Here is an 18,698-nt window from a genome sequence, read left to right on the forward strand (position 1 = left end):
TTTTAAGGTGGTTTTGGGATTATTATTTTTCACTGGAAGCATTGAATAACTAATAAAAATAATTTGAAATTACGCCATTGTTTAAATGTTGACCTAAATTGACTATTACAATTGTCTCTCTTTTCAAGTCTTTATTTTTAAAGAGAAATTGTCTCTGTATTGAAAATGTCCATCAAGCATCTAATTGACTGTGAAGATAACCTAGTAGGTCCATTCCATACTTAAGACAGTTCTTAAATGAAATACTCAGTCAACTAGTCACCAAATATTTCTTAAGTTTTTGTTATTTATCAGACCCTGTGAAAGATGCTTGGAATACAGTTGTGAATAAAATAATATCGTTGAGCTCACAGCCTAAATAGATGGAAGGGGACAGGTACTAGAAATATTACAGAAATGAATTTACAAGGTACTCTGGAGAATACAGCAGCTAGTCTTAGATGAGAGGGAGAACAAGGAAGGCTTTTCTGAAAAAGTGATATTTAAGAAGATAACTGAAGGATGAGTATGATATAGATAAGAATATATAGATGTGGAATAATGTACTTTTTAATGAAGAGACAATAGCTATTTATGTTAAATACAATTTTACAAAGTAATTTAGTGATAAGAGACAAGAGTAAAATGGGGGAAGAGGGGAGGAGAACTGAGAAAAGTAACCAAAAAAACTTCCAGTCTTAATAGCCAGAGGGAAGAACTCTTAGTTCTTTATTGATCAGCCTGAAAAAGCTCGTTGAAGAAATTGGGATATTTGGAGATATTTAAAGGATAGAAGTAAAACAGTTTGAATCTCACCTGGTATGGAGAAGGGCAATAGAAGAGGTATAGAGAGGTATAACTCAAATGAGAAGTCATTCTTAATCTGGTAAAATACCGTGAAGTAGGGGATGGAGAGCATTACTTGTTCTTTCAGACAATGGTAAACTGTGGATCTTTAAGAACAATGGTTGTAGAAGCGCAGAGTAGACTAGAGGGCAGAAATTGAACTAGTTTAACTGTAATAAAAGTGCTTGACAAAAATGCAGTAGGAATAAGAAAGGATTGCATGCATAAGACTAGTATGGAAAAAATAATGCACGTGGTAGTGAATTGGGATAGTAAATTTTGAAGCATAGATTTGTTTTGCGTGTATAAATGGTAATTAAGGTAATAAGTGTGGTGTATTCATTTGTTCACCCAGTATTTATTGAATGCCTACAAAACAAAAATTTAATTTGTAAACTAGGTACAGATTGAGGAAAGAGTTGATTGACTTAACGTATTCCTCCATGGTAAGTGTGGGAGCTTAAGGGAAGAATAAGGTAGACACAGGCCCTGCCCTTATAAGTATATAGTATAATGAATAGTTGACATCATCTAGGATCCTGCTATGTAATGAGAAGAATAAGGTGCCAGAGATAAGGATGATCATTATTGAGGCAGGTGGTTTGGCTAGGAGCTGTCAGTGTATCCAGAGTAGTGTCAGAATCTTTGGAGGCAGCTAAAGTAAATTAAAAAGTTTTGCTTGAGATATAATCATGGTCTAGGATAAGGGTTTGAAAGGCTCTCAAGGAATTCTGTTTAAAATCAATTTTCTGCTTTTCTTCCTTGCAGAAAGTTTTTTTTTCTTTCTGTAATTGACATTTCAGCTTTAATTTTTAAATTTTTTTGAATAGGTAATATATGCACATGGTTCAAAATTCAAAAGGTACAAAAGGGTATACAGTGAACAGTAAGTGTCCCTTTGACCCTTATGACCCACCACCCAGTTCCCCCTCCTGGAGATAACCACTGTTACTACTTTCGATTTAGAGAATACTGTATACCTGAGGAAATATTTTTTAATGTTCTCCATTAGGACATCCTTCTTTTATTAAGATTGCTGGGACCAGTGCCAACAGTTTATTTCTTTGTAGTCTGTCAGTCCAGCGTTTCACCTTGCCAGAGCAACTTAGTTTCTGTTGTTTCCCTTTTTTCCTTTATTTATCTTCTCTTTGTTCTACATTTCCCCCCCCGTATTTGTACTGATACAGTTTATAGCTTACAGTGAGTTTATCAATGGTAGAGTGTTCTCTAGTAAACCTAATATAAATATCTTATTACTTAAAAATGTGAATTTTAATTATAAACTTCATAAGGGCAGGGACTGTGTCTGTCTTATTGGCCAGCATATCCCAGTATCTGGCACTGGATTACTCAGTGAGTAATATGTTTTAATTGAATTGAAGGAAGAGAAAGTTATTTTACTTTTATCAGTTATCTTATTGGGTTTCAGTCTTAATATTTTTTAAACTGTATTTTTTTTTTTTTTTTTTTGCGGTACGCGGGCCTCTCACTGCTGTGGCCTCTCCCGTTGCGGAGCACAGGCTCTGGACGCGCAGGCTCAGCGGCCATGGCTCACGGGCCCAGCCGCTCCGCGGCATGTGGGATCTTCCCGGACCGGGGCACGAACCCGTGTCCCCTGCATCAGCAGGCGGACTCTCAACCACTGCGCCACCAGGGAAGCCCTAAACTGTATTTTTATGAAAGTTTCATTATTGTAACTTAGTGTCAAATCAAGAAATAAATCACATCAGAGGCATTTACTGAGTATCTGCTATGTGCCAGGCATTGCATAAAGTGATGTAGAGGATATGAAGTATTAAATATAATCTTTGCCTTCAAGGAATTTACAGTATAATGGAGAAGATAACTTATTTATGAAAGCATAATATCAGTATAAGGCAGAATGCAAAGGGGAGATAAAGTCAGTAAATATTACAGGAATCCAGAGGCGATAAAGATCACTCTGGGCTTCAGGGCACATAAAGATTTATTGATGTAATAGGACCTTGAAAGATAGGATTAAGATAGCCAGAAGGGAGGTTAAAAGTGGTTCTAAGGCAGAGGGAACATGAGAGAAGGTACAGAAGCGGGCATGTTTAAAACAGTTTCAGAGAACAGTGACTTGCCAGCCTGTTTGGACAGTTCATAGTGAAGCAGTGGGAAGCCCATATTGTGGAGGTTCTCCCATGGCAGCCAAAGGAACTTTATACTGTATAAATCTGGAGGTATGGAATAGTTTTGGGCAGGGTACTGATAAGATGAGAAAGACATTTTTAGTAAACTGTTTGGTAAATTGGGAGAATTACATAAAATGGAGTATAAGGGATAGAACCATCAAAAGTAGATAGAAGTACTTTTCCCACTAAGTACACCTTAAAAACTCTGGACATTATATGTAAAATAAACATATAAGACTCTGAAAGGTGGAGAAATGAAGGTAGACTGGTTAGGGACCTTTGCATTCAAGGAACAACACCAAGGTGAGTACCCTGGGCTTTTTGCCTCATATACCCCAGACTGGGTACTGAAGAGCCAGCAGTCTGAAAATGCCAACAGGTGCAGACAAAAGTGCCCTGAAAAAAGCCTGCTCTCTAGCCAAAGGACTAAGGGAAAAAGGGCAAACTAGCAAGATAGAAAACTTTTAGACAATAGCTCTTCTATTACAGTCAAGCATCACACAGAAAAAACTGTGGACCACCCACAGCGGCAGAGGCTGAATGGAGAGTCAAGATTTCCACCCTCACCAGATACAATGAGGTGCCCTAACCCTCCCACGGGGCTAGTGGTGAAGACCAAGAGGGGCAGCTGCAGTTTCATCCCTGCCAGATGTTAAGGGGGACCCTCCCTGGCATTGCCAGTGGAGATGATGTGGGAAGCCTGGATTTCACATTATCCAGGAGCAGGGAATAATGAGATACCCCTCCCATCTTTCCTGAGGTGGCGTTAGAAGAAGTCTAGTGACGAGTTAGGGCTTTTAAACTGGTCACGTATACCAGGGCCACCCCCTTAATCTCAATGCAGGTCGTATAGGGAGCAGTAACGGGGTGCACCTCCCTCTTCCAGGCAGGGTACTTCCATCCCCCATCCAGGAGGAACCAGCATCCCCTGCCTCTCCAAGTGTTAAAGGAGGCAGAGCGGACTGCCACCCTTATTGCATGGTACCCGCATCTCCCTGCCAGAGTGGTGACAGTAGTTAACTTATTTAAAATGAAAGTAAAGTCTAGTCTGAAGGATACAGTGTCAGTAGAACTTCTTCAAATTTTGTGCATAATCCTACCCAAAATATCTATGATAAAACCACAGTGTCACAAATGTTAGAATGTTATTAATTTTTAATTTGTTAATTTTTTACTTGATGGTATTTTGATTAGAACCTGGCTTCCTCTGGAAGAGTAAACAAAGCTCCACGATGCATTTTACCTTTAGAAATCCTTAGAAGCTCTACAGCAAGTCCCCTACGTACAAACAAGTTCCTTTCCGAGAGCATGTTTGTAAGTCCAATTTGTTCGTAAGTCCAACAAAGTTAACCTAGGTACTCAACCAACACAGTTGGCTATATAGTACTGTACTGTAATAGGTTTATAACACTTTTCACACAAATAATACATAAAAAACAAACACAAAAATAAATAAAGCATTTTTAATCTTACAGTACAGTACCTTGAAAAGTACGGTAGTACAGTACAACCGCTGGCATACAGGGGCACATTTGTATCTTCGAAAGTTTGCAACTTGAAGGTTCGTATGTAGGGGACTTACTGTATTCTTTTAACCACTGCAGTGAGGAGACAGCAGAGTAATTGCTTTTTCATTTATGGACTTAGACTTTTGTAGAGTTGGAGAATAAAGGCTATTAGCCTCTAAATTATTTAAAAATAATTTTAAAAACCTGTTAAGTTCATTTCAGCTCATTTATGCCTAGGTTGACTAATAAGTGCAATTTTTGAACTATTAATTTTACCTAAACTAGCTTTTCAGAAATCTTATGAGCATCTAAATATAAAAGTTTAGGTTTTAGATGGGTAATGAGAAGCTTTTGTTGTCAGTAAAACATCTTGATAGGAGAGCTCTAAACGGTAGAAATCCGTAAAGGAAAATATGTCAGTTATGATAGAAAATGGAACATCATCATTTTTAATCTTACTTAGGACTAGCATGTTTGTTCAGGGTTTGGCAAACTTTTTCTGAAAAGAGGGCTAGATAGTAAATATTTTAGGTTTTGTGTCGGTCATATAGGTTTTTGTCATATATTCTCCTTTGTTTATTTTAAACCTTTAAAAATGTAATTGTATACCTAAAAGTAATAATTTTATATGTCAGTTATATCTCAAAAAATGTAAAAATCATTCTTAGTTCACAGCTTACAAAGATAGGCTGAGGGCTGTGTTTAACGATGTGTTGCCTACTCCTGCCTTAGTTGATTAGTTAAGTTAGTTGACTAAGGCTCTCTCTGTTTACTTCGTGAAGTCATAAAATCAGCTTTTTTCATAGCACAGAGTAACGACTTTTTACAGCATAACATCTGGATATATAAAGAATCTTTTTAGGTTCAGTTGACTTACTTTGTAGGTTTTCCTTTAATTAAAGTCAGTTCCCTTCTTAAAGAGTTGTTTATTTCTTAAAATTTTTCCTTCTGATTTCTTTTCTCTCTCCTTCTTTAGAAAGTATTTATTTATGTAAAGCTTTTTACCAGAAATTTATATGTGTATCAATTGATAGACAGCTTAGCAGTGTAAAACATAGTTAGTTGAATATTCAGGATCTATCTTATATCCTGTACACAAATGTTTGATTGTTATGTTTTAAGCTTTTGGAAAAAGAGCAGGAGTGATTCTATCAAAGACACGATATGCTTCAACTATATAGTAGAACTGTTTTTAAGTCTGCTGATTCTGTGTCTCACTTCTCATTCTGTGATTCCACAGGACATGCAGGACTTAATGGTGCCTAAATGATTCTTCTTTACCATGGCGAAGCTCCAGCTCTTTGACTTATGCTCTTTAAGAGAGTTTGAAGAAAATTTTAGTATCCACTTTGATCATCTATTATAGCTATCAGATCTTTGATGAGACCAGAAAATCAAATTTGAACACTATTAAGATGTTCAGTAGATTTTCTATATCCTTGGAGGTTAATTGTTAAAAAGTGGTTTGAAGATTTTTGAGTAGTGGCCCTATTTTGAAATAAATGCTAGAGCATCCTGAAATGATTATGTTGAAATAAACTGCACTGAAATAAACTACATATACAGTTTCTATGTAAAAGTGGTAGAAAATGCCTAAGAATAAATTATTTTAAGCATTCAAGGAGTGTTGGAAGTATCTATTTATATGGGAACAATGAATGTATTATGTGTCCGTTAGAATGTGATTTCCTTGAGGGCAGGGGTTTTTGTCACCGCTGTATCCATACTAGTAGAACAATGTCTGGCTCATAGGAAGTTTCAGAAAATACTTGTTGCATGACTGAATATATCATTCTTATCTATTAATATATATCATTCTCTTTAAATTGTACTGTGGTAACGTAATCCTAACAACTGTATAAAGCCTGAAAACAGTAAAGTTCTTATCTTTGAAAAATTTTGACTAAAACTGACCTTCCAATTAGTTTGTTTTGTTAGGAGTTCTACACAGATATATTCTTTTATTATGCCTTAATATGATCCCTGACATTATAATATTTTATTTCTGTAGCTATTCTGTATGAATGTGTACATACAGTCTATTCTATTTATCCTAAATCGGAATTACTTGAGAAGGCTGCCAAGTGCATTGGAAAATTTGTTTTGTCACCTAAAATAAATCTCAAATATTTAGGTAAGATGATTGGTTCTTTTGATGGAAATTACCAAGAGAGTTTTTGAAATTTGCTGGTTATTTGTTTTATGTCACTTTCTATAATGTAATCTTTGCTTCTAGGATTGAAGGCTCTTACCTATGTTATCCAACAGGATCCCACTCTGGCTCTTCAACACCAGATGACAATAATTGAATGCTTAGACCATCCTGATCCCATTATTAAAAGAGAGGTAAACTGGTATTTTGAGTAATGTATGTGAAGTGTTACAATTTTTGAACTTTTTGTTGGTATTATAGAGAGAGATTAAAATGGTGGGCAGTGTGTATGTGCACACGTGTGTGTTTTAACTTTTGAGTGCATTTTATTCTTTCTATTGAAGTTTAAGGAACTTTTCTAAAAAGCACTTGTGTCAGTACTTACAAGAATGGTTTATTTATTTATTTTTTAAAAACATCTTTATTGGAGTATAATTGCTTTACAATGGTGTGTTAGTTTCTGCTTTATAACAAACTGAATCAGCTATACATATACATATATCCCCATATCTCCTCTATCTTGCATCTCCCTCCCAACCTCCCTATCCCACTCCTCTAGGTGGTCAGAAAGCACTGAGCTGGTCTCCCTGTGCTATGCAGCTGCTTCCCACTAGCTACCTGTTTTACATTTGGTAGTATATATAAGTCCATGCCACTCTATCACTTCATCCCAGCTTACCCTTCCCCCTCCTCGTGTCCTCAAATCCATCCTCTATGTCTGCGACAATAATGGTTTTATATTATGAGTTGGGGCTTCCCTCGTGGCGCAGTGGTTAAGAATCCGCCTGCCAGTGCAGGGGAGCCCTGGTCCGGGAAGATCCCACATGCTTCAGAGCAACTAAGCCCGTGCGTCACAACTACTGAGCATGTGCTCTAGAGCCCACAAGCCACAACTACTGAGCCCACGTGTTGCAGCTACTGAAGCCCATGCGCCTAGAGCCCATGGGCTCTCCACAACAGGAGAAGCCACCCCAATGAGAAGCCTGCGCACCGCAACAAAGAGTAGCCCACGCTCACCGCAAGTAGAGAAAGCCCACACGCAGCAACGAAGACCCAACACAGCCAAAACTATAAATAAATAAATACGTTTTAAAAATAAATAGAAAATGAAACAAATGCTGTCAAGACAAGAGCACTCTTAAAAAAATAATAAAAAAATAAATTATGAGTTGGAGGAGTTAGGTCCAGTTACCTGTATAGGATTCATTAATATCTTTTTTGGTCCAAGAATTGTATGAATCGGAGACCTGAACTCTATTCCCAGGTCTTCCTATTAGTACAATTTTAAGAAGTTATTTATGATGATTAATTTTTTCCATTATTAACATCTATAAACTAGGCTAATACAGTCCCTATTGAATATGTAGGAATGTTGAAAGAATTAATAAAGATATCCCTAAAATGTTTTGAACTTTTTGGAAGGAAAGTTATATAATTTTTTTCAACTTTTTCCTTTTATAAAATTGCTTCAATATCTACTTGGGTGTCCATGTAGGTATATCTGTTAATTCTTATGTAGAGAATCACTTTATACCTTCATTTAAAATGGTATATGGGACCTAGGTAAGAAGAGTAGATAGTTTTATTTCTGATTTTAAAAATAATAAAGATAAAAAGAATCTACTAAACATCTAAATTACTTAAAAGCAGTGAATTAAAAGTAGTTTATTGAGAGAACACTGTATTACATTAAACAACTATAATTTTTAAAAGATAAGATTATGAATTTTGAATTTTAGTACTATTTTTGAAATAATATTTTCAAGGAATTGCCATCTACATATATATACATGTATGTTTTTTGCATTCATATTTTTAATCTTCTGAAAATTGTTACCTGCCTTGAATGAATCCAGGAAGTTTACAGATGTACTAATTTCTATGTGTGGACATTGTAGAAAAATGAGAAGATGCCAAGGGACAGTAACAAATAATTATATTGCTCTTCCACTTTGAACAGACATAGAGCATGCATTTTCTTTGTGTGGTTAAGTACTAAATTGAACACGGTTGACTTAGATACAGTTTTCTTATTGCTGTATTTATTTATTGGGATCTCATTTAAAAATGAGGGTCAAAGGGAAACTAGACAACTTTTAAAATTATGAAGTCTGATCTGTAGTGAGAAAAGTAGCTTGAATTTTTGGGGAAGGGTACTGAGTATCAGTGGTGCCCCAAGAAGGTACTGCAGTACTGTGTCCTCGATGCCACTGTCACTTCTAACCTCCATCAGTAACCATATGGCAAGAACTTTGGTCCTGGGGTATGGAGTGACCTGTTGCTTGGGGCTGGGATTCCCTTTTACCTGATTTTATTACTTTTCTTTCATAGCAGGGAAAAAGAAGGCAAGAAGGAGTTAACAGAAAAGACCTCTAGCCATGCAGTTCATAATACCAGTCCCCATTCAGTCCTGGAAATGCTAAATTTCATGGTCTTAGAGTAGGAAGTAAATTTGGTGTAGATTATCTTAAAATATGTGACATATAGAGTCTACAGGAAGCATGTCTGAAGCAGCTTCATAGGTTGAAAGTTATAAATACATGGGGAACCTATGTATTTATAGATTTTAAATGGTGTTAAGGATTAACTGGAACAGTTAAAAAAAATTCAAAATCTGTTGTCCTTTGTACTTGAAGTCCTGGGTATAGGACTGAAAAATTAGAAAGAACCCTAAAGATAGATGAACAAGTTTGATGAGAAGGATATGTGGAAATTCTCCTGCAGCTAATATTGTTGCTCCTGAAATGCCAGTAAACGATGCTTTCTCATTATTGCCCTTTGTCTCCTACTGATTTCTGGGAACTGTGATATTTTTACAACCCTGATGTAGGGCCTCAGAAAGCCAGCCAAATGGGAGCTTACTCTGGTACTGGTCTTCCTTCATCTTTCTTCAGGCAGCAAGAGGTATATGCCTCATCACTGAGAAAGCTGTAAAATGGTTCTTCCTTGATACCCGAGATTCTGAACGTAGGCCTTGCTGGGGTTTGAAGTGCTTGCACTACCTTATCCATCCATTAGAGACCATTTGCCCTTAGCTGACAAATCCATTCAAGTGTGGTTTTCTGTTGTTCGGGTAGTGTGGAAAAAGCATTTTGCAAGACTGGATTTTTATATGTGTATGCATGTATACACACACACGTGCACATGCATAGCACACAGGTATAAGTAATGTAGGTTTAAGAAGCTGTTACATTTTTAGAAAATAGATTATTAACCTTTTAACTTTTTAGTCTTTACATGGCCTGTCATGTAGAGATGTCAGATGATTATTATCTATATCAATAGAAGGCTTTTAGACTTTGGAATTGATTATAATTCTTTTTTTTTTTTTTGACAATAGTCTTACCTTTCTTAAGTTCTGTTCAGTTAAAATGTGCATTTCTTGAGCACCTATTAACTGCCCAGTAGAGCTACATAAAAGTGGAAGAATCAACTGTTACAAACCTATATGTTACAGTATTTATTTGTTATCATGCATAGTTTTATAATACTATTTTTATTTTTCTTTCTTAAATAGACTCTGGAACTTCTTTACAGAATTACTAATGCACAGAATATAACAGTGATTGTCCAGAAAATGCTTGAATATTTACATCAGAGCAAAGAAGAATATATTATTGTCAATTTGGTTGGCAAAATAGCTGAGCTGGCTGAGAAATATCCTTTGTTTGGACCATGAGTCATAAAATACCTTTAGTTACACAGTGACTTTAAAATAATTGCTCTAGACATGGTCACTTGCAGGTTGAGTTCAGAGGCCCAGCAGTAACTTCCATTCCTGATATTCAAGCCTCTCTTGCTGTCAGAAGCAAGAATTCGTGTAGACTTCCTAGGGGATGACTTTTTTCCTGGTTCTTTTTATTCCATTGCTCAGTATTATCAGCAGGAGGATACAGGAATCTCGTCTGATTCCTCTTAGAGTCCCTCCTTGTCTTTGACTTTACTTCCTACTCAGTTTCTTTCCTGAGTAAAAGTTCTTGTTGTTTTCAGGGGATTGTTGAGGGGATCAGGATGCTAAAATTTATCCTTTACACTACTGTTTATACTGGAAATTGTCACAGTGAAGTAATTGGCAACTCCATTCACATGTTACTTTTCTTCACATTTGTTTCTTAAAAGTCAAAGGAACTTTGCAGGTCACGAGGTTACTCATCATTCTTTTTAAGATGTCTGTTGTTTAAATCTAAGATTGAATGAATGAATAATGCTGATCAAAGTATCTTGGAAATTGCTTAAGTATAGTTTTGTCCTAACCAGTGCTATAGCTCTGGCCAGCAGAATGATAGAATTTTAGAACTGAAGAAGAACAGATTAGAAAAGAGGGTCAACAACTTGTTCAGATAGACATCACAACATTTAGTTTCTGAAGTGCATATCATTTTCCATTATGTTTTTGTCCATAGTTAGCTGAAACATTTCTTTCAATTATTTCAGAGTTATTTATTGGACACCTGTTATGTGCAATATATGGTGCTAGATAAAGCACCATGAACTGGTTTATTAAGTTTATTCAGTAAGCTTTTACTGAGCACCTATTTTACATAAAGCTGGAGTAGAGAACAATTTATTGGCAGAAGTTAAAGGTATAAATGCCAAACTAGGATGAACTGAGGGTTATTTTTTTTAAGATTTATACAGAAAGGATAATTTTAATAAGTGGCATTTGGAAGTGTACTTGTTCTTAACACTGTGGACACATATGCTCCTGATAATGCGTGGTTTATTCAGACAATGAATGCTGTATTTTCAGTGGGAGGAGATGTTATGCATCCTGATATTCCCAATAACTTTCTGAGACTGCTAGCAGAAGGTTAGTAAACTGTTGCATTCTGCAAAGATTTTAAAATTAAATGTTTTTATTACAGAGTCCTTAGAGAATTTAGTAGAAATTAAAATGGTATATTAATTTCTTTGTAGGTTTTGATGATGAAACAGAAAATCAACAATTAAGGCTCTATGCAGTTCAGTCTTATTTCACTTTACTAGATGTGGAAAATGTGTTCTACCCACAGAGATTTCTTCAAGTTATGAGTTGGGTGAGCAAAGTACATTGAATCATAAATGTTTATAATATTCTTTTTTTATAAAGTCAAATACTAATAATATATTTCTTCAGAAATCATTCAGTTCTACTCAGTTAACTCCTTCAGCTGTCAATTTTCTTTACCAGTGGCTACCTTCTATCACTTAGCTATTTACTTATCTATTCATTCTCTCTGCCATCTCACTTGACTAGTCTTTTAAATACGGGTATTTATTTAGATGCCTGTCTGTGTCTACAATGCATTTGTTGTGTTTTCTATGTGAATCTATTTTTGAATATGTGAATACTCATATATCTGTGCTATGTTAGCTTTCTATTGCTGCATAATAATGTTACCACAAACTTAAAACAACACACATTTGTTATCTCACAGTTTCTGTGGGTTAGGAGTCCAGGCATGGGTTCTCTGCTTAAGGTCTTTCAGGGTTTCAATCATCGTGTCACTTGGGGCTGCTGTTTCATCTGAAGCTTGATTAGTAAAGGATTTGCTTCCAAGCTCACATGTGGTTGTTGGCAGAAATCAGTTTCTTGCAGCTGTAAGACTGAGGGTTTGAGGTTCAGACTGTTGACTGTTGCCTGCCCTTAGCTCCAAGAGCTGCCCTCAGTTTCTTGCCAGGTGGGCCTCCCAACATGGCTGCTTGCTTCATCAAAGCCAGCAAGGAGATCGTCTCTGCAAAACAAGGTCACAGTTTTACGTTATATAAACCTACATAATCGTATACATCCTGTCACCTTTGTATATTCTTTCTTGTGCATATGAGTGAGCATTTCTTTAGGGGGAGATTTGGAGAAGTGCAGCTCTGGGTCATAGGATATTCACACTTTAATATTTTATGGTTTTGTCAAATGTTAGCATGTTAACCATAATTTTACCCAGACTTTTATTAAAGAATTCTTTTCTAATCTACAGGAAAGTTGAAAAAATGGCATAATAAATACCCCTATACTTTTCACCTAGATTCCCAGTTAATACTTTTAACCACCTTTGCTTTACTGTATCCATTTGGTTCCCTAAGATGTTATGGAAAAACTCGAACGAACTTTTTGGCCAACCCAGTACATCTATATCTATAGCTAGGTCTACCTATATACAGTTTGTTTTGTTGAGCCATTTAAAATTGAGTTGCAGGGGCTTCCCTGGTGGCGCAGTGGTTGAGAGTCCGCCTGCCGATGCAGGAGACACGGGTTCGTGCCCCGGTCCGGGAAGATCCCACGTGCCGCGAAGTGGCTGGGCCTGTGAGCCATGGCCACTGGGCCTACATGTCCGGAGCCTGTGCTCCGCAACAGGAGAGGCCACAACAGTGAGAGGCCCGTGTACCACAAAATAAAATAAAATAAAATAAAATAAAATAAATAAAAATAAAATTGAGTTGCAGACCTCATGACACTTACCCTATAAAAAATTCAGTGTGAATCTCCCGAGTGATGTTTTAGATAACCATAAAACCATTATTGCACCTAAGAAATGTGACCTTAATTCATTAATACCACCCAATATACAGTCCATATTCAGACTTATCCAGTTGTCCAAAAAATGTCTCTTATGACTATTTTTCTACTCCTCCCAATCCCATATCAGGTTAAGATTCACAAATTGCATTTAGCTATGTCTTTTAATGTCTTTTATTTTACAGTGATGCGCAGTTTCTTTTTGTTTTCATGACATTGATTTCTTTGGATGAATACTGTTGACTTGCAGAATGTCCAGCATTCTGAATTGGACTATTTCTGGTTCAGTTAAACATTTTTAGCAAGAATACTACATTGTCAATATGTATTTCTCACTGCACTGTATCAGGATGCATATAATGTCAGTTCCTCCAATTATTGGTGATAGTAAATTCTTTTGTTTGGTTAAGATGGTGACCTTTGTAAAGGTTCTCACCATTGTAAACGTGCTGTTTCTCCTTACTAATTTAGAACTAATCTGTGAGGTGATTCTGTGAGACTTTGTGAACATCTGTTCTTCAACTATCTTTCATCAATGGTTTTAGCATTGATAATCCTTGTCTAAATTGATTGTTGTATTTGGTGGCCATTTGTATTTTCCTCCATGAACACGATATGTTCATATATTTAGAGAGTTTCTTTTTCTACAGCATACAAATCCTGTACCTGTTTTGTTAGATTTATACTTAGGTACAGATGGTTCCTGATTTAAGATGGTTAAGCTTATGATTTTTCAACTTTACGATGGTGCAAAGTGATACAAATTCAGGAGAAACTTCAAAATTTTTTTTAATTGAAGTATAGCTGATTTACAATAGTATATTAGTTACAGGTGTATAGCATGGTGATTCATTATTTTTGCTGATTATATTCCATTATTGATTATTACAAGATAATGGGTATAATTTCCTGTACTATACAGTATATCCTTGTTGCTTATCTATTTTATACATAGTAGTTTGTGTTTCTTAATCCCTTACCCGTAACCTGCCCCTTCCCCTTCCCTCTCTCCACTGGTAACCACTAGTTTGTTTTCTGCTTCTTTTCATTTTATTGAAGTATAGTTGATTTACAGCATGTGTTAGTTTCTGGTGTACAGCAAAGTGATTCAATTATACATATATGTACATACTCTTTTTCATATTCTTTTCCATTATGATGTAGTATAGGATTTTGAATATAGTTCCCTGTGCTATACAGTAGGACATTGTTGTTTATCTATTCTATATATAGTAGTTTGTGTCTGCTAATCCCAAATTCCTAATTTATCCCTCCCCCAACCCCTTTCTCCTTTGGTAACCATAGGTTTGTTTTCTATGTCTGTGAGTCTGTTTCTCTTTTGTAGATAAGTTCATTTGTGTCATATTTTAGATTCCACATATAAGTGATATCATATGGTGTTTGTCTTTCTCTTTGACTTCACTTAGTATGACAATCTCTAGGTCCACCCATGTTGCTGCAAATGACATTATTTCATTCTTTTTTATGGGTGAGTAGTATTCTATTGTGTATATATACCACATCTTCTTAATCCATTCAATATGTTGATGGGCATTTTAGGTTTGTTTCTTTGTCTTGGCTGTTGTAAATAATGCTGCTATGATCACTAGAGGCGTGTATCTTTTCAAATTATAGTTTTCTCCAGGTATATGCTCAGGAGTGAGATTGCTGGATCATATGGCAACTCTACTTTTAATTTTTTTAAGAAACCTCCGTACTGTCTTCCATAGTGGCTACACCAATTTAAATTCCCACCAACCATACAGGAAGGTTCCCTTGTCTCCACACCCTCTCCAGCATTTATTATTTGTAGACTTTTTGATCATAGTCATTCTCACAGGTGTGAGGTGGTATCTCATTATGGTTTTTATTTGCTTTTCTCTAATAATTAGTGATGTTGAGCATCTTTTCATGTGCCTGTTAGCCATTTGTACATCTTCTTTGGAAAAATGTCTGTTCAGGTCTTCTGCCCGTTTTTTCATTGGACTGTTTGTTCTTCTGATATGAGCTGTTTGTATATTTTGGAAATTAAGCCAAAATATACAAATTGGTTGCATTATTTACAAATATTTTCTCGCATTATGAGGGTTATCTTTCATTTTGTTGATGGTTTCCTTTACTGTGCAAAAAGCTTTTAAGTTTAATTGCATACCATTTGTTTATTTTTGCCTTAGGAGACAGATCCAAGAAAATATTGCTACGATTTATGTCAGAGTGTTCTTTTCTAGGAGTTGTATGTCTCAGGTCTTACATTTAGGTTGTTAATCCATTTTGAGTTTATTTTTGTATATGTTGTGAGGAAATGTTCTAATCTCATTGTTTTACATGTAGCTGTCCAATTTTCCCAGCACCACTTATTGAAAAGACTGTTTTTTCTCTGTCCTATACTCTTGTTTCCTTTTTTTGTAGATTAGTGGACATTAGTGTATAGGTTTATTTCTGTATTTTGTTCTTATACCCTGCAATCTTGCTGAGCTCACTTATTAATCTAGAATTGTTTTTTGTAGATTTCTTGAGACCATGTTAATAATTTTTGCATCTCTGTGCATGAGGGATAGTGGTCTGTAGTTTTCTTGTTTTTTTCTGCTATGTTTGGTTTTGGTATCAAGGTAATACTGGTTTCATAAAATGCTTGGGAGTGTTCTTTCCCCTTCTGTTTCCTGGAAAGATAGTGTGCAAGGGTGTTGTTTAGTTTTTAAGGGTTTTGAAAATTTCTTGTTATCTTTCCTGTTACTGATTTCTAGTTTGATTCCATTGTTGTCAGAGAAAGTACTCTATAATTTCAGTTCTTTTAAGTTTTTTTAGGTTTATTTTATGGCCTAAGATATGATCTGTCTTATATGTTCTGTGGGTGCTTGAAAAGAGTGGGTATTCTGCTTATTGTTGGGTGGCGTGTTCTATAGATGTGGATTAATTCTTTCGGTGATGGTGTTGAGATGGGGTGTAGATATCTCTAACTATGTGGCCTCCACTGAGCCTGAGTCTCTGCTAGGCTTCCCCTGACACCACTCCTGCAGAGAGGGCGAGGGCTACTTCTTTAAACTTGGGTGGAGGTGAAGTATAGGCTTCCTATGTAGTCTTCACAGACAGTGCAGAAGAGTGGGCCTTTCTACAGCTTGGCGGGGATGAAGTTCCTGGTTTTCACTCAGTCTCTCTGTTACCACCCTTGCTGGGGAGTTGAGATGCTTTTTACAACCTGGTAGGGGTTGAAGTCTTGACTCTCCACTCCACCTTTGCTGGTATGGGTGGGGCTACAGTTTTTTCTATTTGGTGCTTGGCTGGAGTAGAAGGATTATTATCTGAAAGTTTTCTGTCTTCCTGGCCCTTTGGCTAGAGGGCAGGCTTTTCTTGGGGCTTTTTTGTCCTTTCCCACTGGCATTTCTAGGTTGCTGGCTCTCAAGTACCCAGTCTGAGGTATATGAGGCAACAGATAACTCACTGTATTGTTCCTTAGGTCCCAAGGTTCTTAGTGATCTGCCTTTTTTTCTCTACCTTTCAGTCTTTGTATATGTGTTTTATGTATAACATCAAGGGTTTTTAGGCGTACTTAGCAGGAAGAATAGTGGAAAAAATTCACCTACTCTATCTTCCCAGAAGCTTAAGTCCATTGATTTTTTTTTAACTAATTAATTTAATTTATTTATTTTTGGCTGCATTGGGTCTTCGTTGCTGCTTGCGGGCTTTCTCTAGTTGCAGTGAGTGGGGGCTACTCTTTTTTTTTCTTTAACATCTTTATTGGAGTATAATTGCTTTACAATGGTGTGTTAGTTTCTGCTTTATAACAAAGTGAATCAGCTATACATATACATATATTCCCATATCTCCTCCATCTTGCGTCTCCCTCCCACCCTCCCTATCCCACTCCTCTAGGTGGTCACAAAGCACCGAGCTGATCTCCCTGTGCTACGTGGATGCTTCCCACTAGCTATCTGTTTTACATATGGTAGTGTATATATGTCCATGCCACTCTCTCACTTCGTCCCAGCTTACCCTTCCCCCTCCCCGTGTCCTCAAGTCCACTCTCTACGTCTGGCAGGTTGATTCTTAACCACTGTGCAACCAGGGAAGCTCAAGTCCATTGATTTTTGAACTAGGATTTAGGTTACCTGTTCTTCTAGAACTTCCTTCCATCTTTTATTAAACCAGTCAAAAAGTTATCTTACTATTTAAGGATTGAATTTATGTAGTCCTATTTCTTTTTTTTTTCCTCTTCTTGTTACTAGCCATAAATCTTCCCTTGCCTATCACCGCACCTCACTGTTTTTTTCTTGCTGGTCCCAGTATTATACATGAATATACTTCATAAATACTACTTAGGAAAGATCTCACACTCCATGAATTATCAGTTTATTAACGATCCTTAGACCGATAGGATTATATATCACCTGAATAAATTAAATGTAGGAAAGAGTATGTGTAAAATAATAGATCAGTGTTCGTCAGAGTCTCTTCTGTGGATCATCTACATCAGAATCAGCTGATGCTTTTTCAGAATGTGTATTGTATATCCCCACCACAGACATACTAAATCAGATTATCTGGGAGGAGAGTATAGAAATGTGTATTTCTATGAAACACCTCAGGTGGCTCTTACGCATACTAGTATGTGAGAACCACTTGTTTAAATGCTTATTGGAAAAAATAGTAACAGAATGTGAAAGTGCTTTTAAAAACCAACATCCAAACCTGGAAGTTCAGAAGAAAGCTAACTTGTAACGGTATGCTACTTTATATATTGTTAACGATAAAGATGTGGAAAACCTTTTTGTACTCACTTCCAGTTCTTGGTGTAATTTTGAACCTAAAATATACAATTGTATCTTTAATAATTTCTTCACCATGAGAATATGTTTAGTATAAATTAAATTCACTCCGGCAGTAGGCACTTTGTTTAAATTTCTGAGTATAGTTGTTATATAACTTGATATTTGCATATATACATTTCTTTATTTTAGGTTTTAGGGGAGTATTCCTACCTCTTAGATAAGGAAACGCCAGAGGAAGTTATAACCAAGCTCTACAAGTTACTTAGAAGTGACTCCATTTCTTCAGAAACAAAAGCCTGGATAATTGCTGCTGTGACCAAGTTGACACCTCAAGCACACTCTTCTAATATAGTTGAGAGATTAATCCAGGAATTTACCACATCTTTGGATACTTGTTTGAGACAGCATGCATTTGAATTAAAACATTTGCATGAGAATGTGAAATTTATGAAGGGCTTGCTTCCAGTTGATAAGAGTTGTGAAGACATGGTGGTAAGATATCTGCATTCCATCTTTTACAAAATTGCATTGTGTTTAAACAATAATTCTTGCATTTGTGATATATCTGGGATATGCCAAAATGTAATTTCTGTAGCACTTTAGATGAAGGTTGGCATTTTTCTCACATTAGTGTGAGAGAGCATTTGAGAGCTTCTACTCAGTAGTGATCCTAAATAGTCAGGAAGACTAATCGGTTCTGGAGAACTGCAGTGCAGGGGTTTATAGTCTATGACAATCTCACATATAATAATTTGAGAACTTAAAAATTTTATCTCCTTTGAACTTCTCTAATATGTC

General features: G+C 36.2%; 1 protein-coding gene across 4 annotated transcripts in view; it reads left to right on the forward strand.

Annotated features, from left to right (window-relative positions):
• Positions 1-18,698, forward strand: part of AP4E1 (adaptor related protein complex 4 subunit epsilon 1) — a 94,600-nt gene that overhangs the window by 19,684 nt on the left and 56,218 nt on the right. For 3 of the 4 annotated variants that reach the window (XM_079913738.1, XM_079913737.1, XM_079913739.1), the window contains exons 9-14: positions 6,501-6,623; positions 6,726-6,835; positions 10,159-10,298; positions 11,339-11,451; positions 11,559-11,677; positions 18,090-18,392. In XM_079913738.1, coding sequence (XP_079769864.1) covers positions 6,501-6,623; positions 6,726-6,835; positions 10,159-10,298; positions 11,339-11,451; positions 11,559-11,677; positions 18,090-18,392 — 908 coding nt within the window. The remainder of the gene's footprint in view (positions 1-6,500; positions 6,624-6,725; positions 6,836-10,158; positions 10,299-11,338; positions 11,452-11,558; positions 11,678-18,089; positions 18,393-18,698) is intronic. The other variant, XM_079913740.1, reaches the window with a different exon arrangement.

This window comes from Stenella coeruleoalba (assembly GCF_951394435.1).
Source record: "Stenella coeruleoalba genome assembly, chromosome: 2".
NCBI classification, from domain to species: domain Eukaryota; kingdom Metazoa; phylum Chordata; class Mammalia; order Artiodactyla; family Delphinidae; genus Stenella; species Stenella coeruleoalba.